At 43.5% G+C, this 9419-nt stretch overlaps 1 protein-coding gene across 3 annotated transcripts; it reads right to left on the bottom strand.

Annotated features, from left to right (window-relative positions):
- Positions 1-4289: 4289 nt before the first annotated feature.
- Positions 4290-8800, bottom strand: LOC120973263 (uncharacterized). Of its 3 annotated transcripts, none has more exons than XR_005767782.3 (7): positions 7969-8800; positions 6784-7493; positions 5813-6037; positions 5611-5676; positions 5489-5524; positions 4670-4731; positions 4290-4581 (listed from the first exon to the last, which is right to left on the bottom strand). XR_005767782.3 is itself a non-coding variant. In XM_073508395.1 (7 exons), exons 3-7 carry the CDS (start codon positions 5985-5987, stop codon positions 4490-4492), a joined length of 408 nt encoding a protein of 135 aa, XP_073364496.1. In that variant the 5' UTR covers positions 5988-6037; positions 6784-7493; positions 7969-8753; the 3' UTR covers positions 4290-4489. The 3 variants fall into 3 exon arrangements, 2 of the variants coding, with proteins under 2 accessions (XP_073364496.1, XP_040254614.1); XM_073508395.1 differs by having other exon boundaries at positions 5634-5676; positions 7969-8753; XM_040398680.3 differs by having other exon boundaries at positions 5634-5676; positions 7395-7493; positions 7969-8749.
- Between the last annotated feature and the right edge of the window lie 619 nt (positions 8801-9419).

Here is a 9419-nt window from a genome sequence, read left to right as displayed (position 1 = left end):
ACTGCTACTTATGTTCCGCTTATGTCCATGCTGTTAAGCAGCTGGATTTGCAACTATACCCCTGCGTTGTTTTTTTATGGATAATTGCTATTTTCGAAACTGGAATGTGCTCTGTTGGAATGTGCGTGGGCTCAATTCTGAGGCTCGGCAGCGTGATCTACGTGCTAAGATTGAGGAGAGCAGATGTTCTGTTCTTTGTCTGCAAGAAACTAAATGTGAGAGCTTTGATATTCGTACGATTAGATCCTTCTGCCCTAGGCGGTTTGATCAATTCGCGTTCTCACCTTCTGTTGGAGCCTCTGGCGGGATTCTCGTCGTTTGGAATTCCTCGATCTTTCATGGCCAGCTTGTGGATATTCAGAGGTTTGGTGTTGTCGTCTCCTTCCAATCGTTGCAGAATTCTGAAAAATGGACCCTAACCTCTGTCTATGGGCCATGTGAGGGTCAGCCTAGGGACGATTTCGTTAGTTGGCTTTATCACCTACAAATCCCTCCCGATGAAAATTGGCTCTTGTTGAGGGACTTTAATTTCATCAAATCTTTGGAAAACCGAAACCTCCCGGGTGGTGATACCAACGATATCTTTCTCTTCAACGAAATAATTGGTCACCTTGGACTTTTGGAGTTGCCCTTGAAGGGCCGTAGCTTCACCTGGTCTAATATGCAGCAAAACCCCCTGCTTGAGCAACTTGATTGGTTCTTTACTACTGCTGATTGGATTTCACACTACCCAAACACTGTGGTTACTCCACTAGCCAGAACTACCTCCGATCACGTGCCTTGTGTGGTGTCCATTAACACTACCATTCCTGCGGCCAAGATTTTTCGGTTTGAAAATTTCTGGTTGGATATGCCGGGGTTCATGGATTGTGTCTCCAAGTCCTGGAATGCACCTGTCTTCTCTGATATTTCTGCTTCTGCGGTTATCACAAGGAAATTTAAGCGACTGCGGTATGATTTGAAAATTTGGAGCAAAAAGCTATCGTACATCAAAAAGCTTACTGTTGATTGTTCAAAGGTGATCCTGCACTTTGATCAGTTGGAGGAGGTACGACCTTTAACACGGCCGGAATTCAACTTCCGGAAACTTGTGAAGTTTCACTATGAACATCTGTTAAGACTTCACTATATATATTGGAAACAGAGGTGCACTATTAGGTACATCAATGTTGGCGAGGAGAACTCAAATTTTTTTCATGCCATGGCCTCTGAGCGTATGAGGAGAAACTCCATCTCCAGTCTGAAAACCAGTTCCATGCTTGATCCAGTGACTGATCACGCTCAGATGGCGGGAATCCTTTGGGCCTTGTTCAAATCTAGGATGGGCCAGGCCCAAGGGATCACTATGGGCTTTGATTTGAATCATTTAATCCAACCCATCCCGGGACTGGAGGAGCTGTCCTTGCCATTTTCTGATGAGGAAATTAACAAAGTCTTGAAGGATTTGCCGGTGGATCGGGCACCTGGTCCAGATGGCTTTAATGGGATGTTCGTCAAGCGCTGTTGGCCTATAATTCAGGAGGACTTCTTGAGGATGATTCGGGATTTTTATGAGGGGAAGCTTTCGTTGGAAAATATCAATTCCTCCCTCATTATGCTCATACCCAAGATCATTTCACCAGAAGGGCCCGATGATTTCCGGCCAATCTCCCTCACCAACACTTGTCTTAAATTCCTAATAAAATTGTTGGCCAATAGATTGCAGAGGGTGATCCTTAAGTGCATCCACAAAAATCAGTATGGGTTCCTTAAGGGTAGGTCGATTCAGGATTGTCTGGCCTGGAGTTTTGAGTATATTCATCAATGTAAACAATCCAAGCGTCCAATTATAATCCTTAAGTTGGACTTTGCTAAGGCTTTTGACACCGTTGAGCATGAGGTTATTCTTCAGATGTTGCAGCATAAAGGGTTTGATGCCAAATGGATTCTTTGGATTAAACAGCTGTTGTCTACAGGTTCTTCTTCTGTTCTGTTAAATGGCATTCCTGGAAAGCAATTCTTGTGTAAGTGTGGCGTCAGGCAGGGTGATCCACTCTCACCTCTGCTGTTCGTCATCGCAGCAGATCTGTTGCAATCTGTGGTCAATCAAATGCTGGTGTCTGGCACACTCTCTTTGCCTCTTCAGACCCATGACAGGGATTTTCCCATCATTCAATATGCGGATGACACGATCCTATTTCTTGCAGCTAAGGATGATGAGCTTGTTGCCCTCAAGAATATGCTGCTTACATTTCAACAATCCACTGGTTTAAAGGTCAGCTTTGCTAAATCCTCAATGATCCCACTGAATATGCCTAATGAGGAGGCTGACAGACCTGCTGCTATTCTTGGTTGTAAAATTGGCCAGCTTTCATTTACTTATCTTGGATTGCCTTTGGGAACTACAAGGCCAAGGATCATTGACCTCATGCCCTTAGTTGACAGTCTTGAAAGGAGGTTAACTGCAAGCTCTTCTATGCTAAATCAAGGCTCTCGTTTGCAGCTTCTCACCTCTGTCCTGACCTCTCTGCCAATATACTTTCTGTGTAGCCTCAATATCCCAGCCGGGATCATTAAGCAACTAGACAGAATTTTCAGGCAATGCCTTTGGAGGGGTAACAGTGATGTTCCAAAACAGTCGCTGGCTGCTTGGGAACTCGTTTGCAGGCCAAGAGATAAGGGTGGTTTGGGTATTATTAATCTGAACATCCAGAACAAAGGCCTGCTTCTCAAGCATCTTCACAAATTCTATAACAAGGTTGATGTTCCTTGGGTGACTCTGATATGGAATAGCTACTATGATCATGGGGTTCCACAGGCAACAGCTAATGCTGGATCTTTCTGGTGGAGAGATGTTCTGAAGCTGCATGAGGCTTATACTGCTATTGCCTCAGTACATATCAACATGGGTGATTCTGCTTTGTTCTGGACTAATTCTTGGCACATTGGGGGCTCTGCTAGACCCCTATGTTGGAGATTGCCAAGGTTGTTTTCTTTTGTCAATAATGACAGGATCTCTGTGCGGGAATTCCTTCAATCCCAAGATCTTTTCTCTATGTTTTATTTGCCCCTTTCTCATGAGGCTGCTGCTGAGTTGCAAATTTTGGAAAGTTGGATCATGCAGTTAGACAGAGACCCCACCTTACCTGATGTTTGGATATGGCCTGGTCAATCAGGAGGGTACACTACGAAAAGTTTTTACATGATCATGCACTCACACTTACCTACAATACAACCTTGCAAATGGCTTTGGCAGAGTAAGTGCACCATGAAGATCAAGGTGTTCGGCTGGCTTTTATTCTTTGACCGACTTAACACCAAGGATATGCTGGTTAGGAGACACTGGCGCTCAAACCAGGATGACAATCTTTGCCTCACCTGCAGTGAGCTGGCGTATGAGGATAGAATACATCTGTTTTTTAACTGCACCTTCAGCTGTAGAGTCTGGAACTATCTGGGTATTGATTGGTCTGGAGGCTCAGATATTCTGCAATGTATCCTGCACGCCAGGTCCAGCTTCACACACCCTTTCTTCGTTGAAGTTATGCTAACAGCAGCATGGAATATTTGGATTTTGCGAAATGGCAGAATCTTCAGAGCTGAGAGAGCTACTTTCAGTGCTTGGAAGCGTAAATTCATCCATGATATTTCTTTGCTTGCTCACAGGGTGAAGGACTGTAACAAACCAAAGCTATTGGCTTGGATTGCTTCTTTGTTGTAAAGCAAGTACAGTTAGTTAGCAAATAGGTAGACTCTTTTCCCTTTTGTTTTCCTTCCTTGTATAGTTTGTTTTTTTACTTGTACAGTGGTGCTTTATCTAATAAAGGGCTGTGGGGCTTTGCCTCACAGTATATATTAAAAAAAAACATTCATGTGTTAAGCTTCAGATAAGCCAAAATTTTGTGATAAGCTTCTATGGAAATTACCTGGGGCTGGGAAGAAGCGAAGATGTAGCTATCCTGTGTTGTGCATGCAGACAATGCTTGTGTATAAGTTGCCGCATCTGCTATCTGACACTCAGCCCCAGTTTTTATAACAATTAGAATTCATTATATTACAGGATCCTTTGCGTATTTAGCCTATCCTTACCGGCATCTGGTAAAAGTTGCGATCTAGGAGAAGAATGACGGTCTTATAGCTCTGGCATAACATTTACTGGTAGTTATAGCTTTCGGTGTGACTCTGCACCCTTTCATGTAACTAGATGACTCGTTGCGCCAATGGCGCAAAGGCCAAGAGGGAGCCAAGTATGGTGAGAATATTTAGACACCCAAGTCAAAAACCAAAGTGGCCAACACTCGCGCATCCTCTGCTTGGAAGCCGTCTTTTCTCACCGAATCTAACATAGATACATGATTCTTCAAGAGCAAATTTCAAAGAAAATATAAAGCATGAAAAGCTTTAAGTTGTATTATTGAGACCATACCACGATATCTTTATTTGTTTCTTTGAAAATCTAAAGGTCTAAGAGGATGGTACATGTGAGAAGCTGTGAATCCATAACAGAAAACTAAACTAACTCCCAAAGAAACATTTCAAATTTGGAAGCCACAAAGAAGGAGCCCAGATCTCTCGTTGTAGTGCAGGTACATGTCCTTAATCCTGCATCCACAGCCCATAATTTTTCAACACCTAAATCCACGAAATCCAATCGAAGGAAATCATGGTAGAAACATGCATCGTGGCTTACGTCTCCGAGAAGGACTTCTTGGCATTCTTGTGCAGGTTGGACACAGCAATGCTCGCATGTATCTGGACAAATTAGGGAGGCACACTTCAACAAATCAGTTCTTAGTAATTATGGAATGCCCTGTATTAAAGGAAGTAAAATAAAGCATGTATGTGCTCTAACTTTCATAACTGCATGTAAACTCAGCAACTAACTTTATATACCAAAGTGTACAATTCTCAAGTTTAGCTACAGAGACAAAAACAGGGACAGAGGGCGTGCATTCCAGTAGGCTCTGATAAACTCATTCCTAGCAATCCATTCCTTATATGAGTAAACAGCAACGCTACCCAATTGCTTATATCAAGAATGACCAAAAGAAGCAAACCGAGCACAACTCCATAACCACAGCGTTTAAAAAAATTCTCTTCTCTAAGCTAATGAAGTCTGCTCGTTTTCTTTTTGGATAAAGCCAGTTCGGTCAGTTAGGAGAAAAAAAAACAATTAATAAAATTACCCAAACTAAACAATCTTCTAATCTGCTTTAATGGAACATAATAAGCATTTGTTGCTGCTCTTTGTATGATATACTGGACCCCTTTACAGGCGGTTATGCATGCACATTTTACAAAGTAGCCTGCATAACCCACTCAGCTTGCTTACACGTGAACCCATATACATAATTTAACAGGCTAATAAGGAGACAAAGGCTGACAGCATTAGAAAAAGACAAGGCGCACCATAATCTCACCAGACAAGAACAAGTGGTAGGCCACGAAACAAAGCAAACAGAGCATGTAGCAAGAAGCAATGAAGTGCATCAATAAGAACACATCTAACCTTGCAAAAGTATGACCGGTCCGGACGTCAGGAAACCTGGACAGAAAGAGAAAGAAGCAACGAACAAACATTTCAGCTCAGAGACATTTTATCAAACAGCAGACGAGCAAGAAATATCTTACCCTTCCAAACAGAAATATCTTACATTTTATCAAACGGTAGCCTGATAAACAAGAAGTTGGATGACCCTGCAGCAACAAGATAAAGAGAAGTGAGAACAAGAAAATCGAAGAGCACGAGGACATGGAAAGCAAAGCCGGCCGAAGCGACGCATGCAAAAGAAAAAACTAAGGTGACACTGCTACGGAGAAGAAGAGCTGCAACCTCGACCGGTTCGACAACCAGGAGAAGTCCGTGTGGACGAGGCCGAGGCCGCCCGCCAGGACCAGCTCCAGCGCGAGGCCGCCCGCCACCGCGAGTCCCAGGCCTGCCTAGTCGAAGCCACAACCGGGGCCTCCAGGCCGACTCGCCCTCCCCTCCCCGTGCCCCATCTCCACATCTCTTGTCAAATCTTCCCAGCCAGTTGAGACCTCCGTCTATCTCTTAGAGCTGCCAAAACAGAGCAAATACAATTAACTTCGAATTCTAGAAGTTGCGTTCTGGTATATATTTAAACAGTCTACAAAAATCAATGCACAGAACATATATAATTGAACTTTCAAAATCGTCAAGTAGATATTAAAGAAGATAGAATCATCATTGTGAGTGTACTGTCCATAACTGCATTGGCGCCTATTTTGTACAATGGCCTAAAGAAAACTCCAGTACATAGAAAGGAAGGAAGCATTTATGGTACCGGTTCAGACAAATAACGCAAATAACAAATTGTCGATAAACATGGTAATGATTTGTGAGGGACGCCTGCACCATGATGTAAAACCATCGAATCAAATGTGAAATTGTATCAAAGAAAAGCAAACACAGTAGACATGGTTGATGCCTTGGCTACAATCTATGGTTCATCTTGCATCAGAGACCGCAACACAGGGATGTACTGTGCCTAGTTCATTGAGTTCAAAGTGGTGCTTTGATTAAGAGGAATTTGGTATCATCGCAGCTCATGTCGTGGCAAGGCTACTACGACCCAGACTTTATCAGGACTGAATGTTAATTGCTCACTGATTCTGTTGTACCAGATGATCTGACCACCCGTCAATCCGATCTGTTTATAGAACTTTAGACCCAAACATAATAAATAATAAGGTTGTCCCATGTTAATGACAACAGTCTGACACACAATAGCTCTCCGACAGTGAAAAGTGGCGAATAAACATGAGAAACTCCTAACATATTACCTCTAGCAATCACAGTCACGGTCAGTGCTACGCTCCCAGCTTCTCTCGTTTCCACCGTCTCAAATGCATCAAGAATTTCAAATGCTTACACGAACATAGTAAGTCCGGGCAAAATTTATGTGTGGAGCTCTCATGATTTTGGTGTACAATACACTCGAGCAAACACAGGGGGTCCATCTTATGCATACAAGGTGCTATCTTGGCATGGATACAACCTGCAACCATATGCACAGGAGGTGTGTCTGTCCTAAGAGGAGCATAGTTTCAGAAGAGTATTTCTTTATTTGAAGCGGTTTGATTTTTTTCCCGCGTGATCCACTGCTCAACTCGGTGTTCAAAGTAAGAACAGAGCAGCTGGAACGGCACAGATGTGTAGCCACACACACACAAACAGTAATCAGAACATTTTTGCAAGTTAGAACTAAATTTCATATACGATTAATGTTGGCACTCCATCGGCAATGAATTGGCATAGAACACATCAACATAGATTAATGTTGGTCGTATGGGAAAATATCAAGAGAGATTAATGCATATATTTTATGGCTCTCAGTTTTAAAATCAGACACGGTTTATAGTGATGAAGAAACAAAAGGTATTAGCTCTATTACCTCACACAGCCATTCGAAGTAATCACCAGGAGACAAAAGAACATATAAGATTCTAGGAATTAACATAACCTCCGTTGCACTGTTCATACGCACCCAATTCTGAAAAAGAAAAACATAAGCTTCAGTAGCAAACAAATAGAATCTGAAAACTATGTACATATACAGAGAAAAGAAAATAGGAACGCAAACTGTCCTATTACTCCCATGTGTGAAGAGCCAAAGCTATTTTCAAGCAGTATTATAAGGTAGCTCTAGATTTTAATCCATAGCAATCAAATTAACCACTACAGAAAAACTAAGAACAATAAACCTGAACTATTGCATGAAAGAAAAAGCAGTCATGATGATCTTCTTCAATACCTAAATTGCAAAAAGCTAGTCGGTCTACTCAACTTGTTATTTTCTACTGGAACTAAATAATAGAAAAAAGAAATCAGATGACTTACATAGATTAATACTGCCCTCCCAGCCTTATTGGATTTTCATCAAACACTTTGCAGGCACAGAGAAACAAAAATAGGGGATTGGAAGAAAGGGAGAGAGAAAAATCAGGTAGAGAAGTATGATTGTGTACCTGAAGCTGAGATGCGATAGGATGGACGCTTGGAGAAGAGGCGGAGGAGGACGAGAAGCTGGACATCCTCCATGACGAAGCAGGGCCGGCCTGCTCCTTCTCTCGTGGCCGACCTCCTCCCACTCCCTCTCCCTCCAAACCACCGCGATGGACGGCTGGCCCCGCTGTTTCTTGTCCCCGACATTGGCCTCTCCCTGGCTCCTGGCTCACTGCTCCTCCCCACGCTGCCGGTCTCCCCTGCACCTCCGCCAACCTTGAAGACCCAACCTCCCCTCCTTACCCATGGGGACGACCAGCGCAGGATCTGGAACCACCGCGAGCGACGACCTGGAGGGGCTAGAGCGGGGAGGAAGAGGAGAGACAGCGGTGGCGACGAAGTGGAGGGAGGGGCTCGGGCGCGGGGGAGGGGTGGGGGAGGGACGGGGGAAGGAATGGGTGGCGGCACCAGGATGCTAGGGTTCGTGGGAGGGGATCGGGGAAGAGAGCAGAGAGTGCGGGCGGAGGCGCGAGTGCGGGGCTTGAGTGCGGGCGGAGGGCGCGGCTAGGGTTTCTCCACGGGCGGGCTGCTTTTTATACCCAAAGGTGAAAAGACTAAAATGCCCTTGGCGGGGCACAGAATTTGTAGGCGGTGGCAATAGCGATTTAAAGCCGACGTGGAGGCTTTGGTCCTAGCTAGCAGTTCTTCCGGATTTATATGTTCAATTGTGTTCCCCCAACAAACATGGTAGCAAGTATATTGTGCTATCAAATTAAAATGTGTATATACATCTTATTGTAGACAACAATCGATCATGTTTCCTATTAAAGGGGATTAAACCATGGATATTTTTTCCATCGGGCACATGAATTTAGCGTGCCTTTGCGCCATCTACGTCGTTTACTGTTGCAGTTACTAAGCCTTTGTGCATTCCGATGCAGCTCTACTGAAATACTACTTATGCCCATTTTAAACCCAGAACTGACTTTACATCATTTATGTTCTCATACGTTCTCCTAAATTTTAGTCTGCTTCAGCAATGCAATGACCTGCGACTCCATGTATATATGAAAAATGACCACAATTTGCAATTTCGCTGTTGTGATTTGGTCAATCCTCGGTGTTTCGATTCCTACTAATGTCTCTTCTCTTTGGCAACTGGTGCAACCTGGAGGTCTGCCAGCCCAAGACAACATCGGTACTATCCTTCAATAAAAAAAATCCATGCATGAAGACAAATTCGAAATAGTAGAAAAGGAGAAATCTTACCAGTTGAGTATGTTTCTCTCGCCGGGCTAGGTAACATATGGGCCTTTCAAATACCTATGCCTCCATATGCACAACACATAGAGTTTTTCTTTTCTTTTGTGCACATGGAAAATTGAAGTTTGGTACAAACACAGCTAAAAAAATACATCCTTAACTGGTCTATACATCTTATACAAACATGTTTTTTAACTCAGATTTCTCAGCA

Source organism: Aegilops tauschii, chromosome 2 (assembly GCF_002575655.3).
Source record: "Aegilops tauschii subsp. strangulata cultivar AL8/78 chromosome 2, Aet v6.0, whole genome shotgun sequence".
Classification (NCBI taxonomy): domain Eukaryota; kingdom Viridiplantae; phylum Streptophyta; class Magnoliopsida; order Poales; family Poaceae; genus Aegilops; species Aegilops tauschii.
The sequence above is the reverse complement of the archived record's forward strand: the minus strand, read 5'-3'. Positions and strand labels throughout refer to the sequence as shown.

Excerpts from the sequence above, each read along its gene's own strand:
- LOC120973263 (XM_073508395.1), bottom strand. The coding sequence starts at position 5,987 with ATGTGGAGATGGGGCACGGGGAGGGGAGGGCGAGTCGGCCTGGAGGCC. Across the intron at positions 5,525-5,633 it reads AGGCTACCGTTTGATAAAAT|GTTTCCTGACGTCCGGACCG; the intron begins GTAAGATATTTC and ends CTTTCTGTCCAG. Across the intron at positions 4,582-4,669 it reads AAGAAGTCCTTCTCGGAGAC|GATTAAGGACATGTACCTGC; the intron begins GTAAGCCACGAT and ends CTGTGGATGCAG.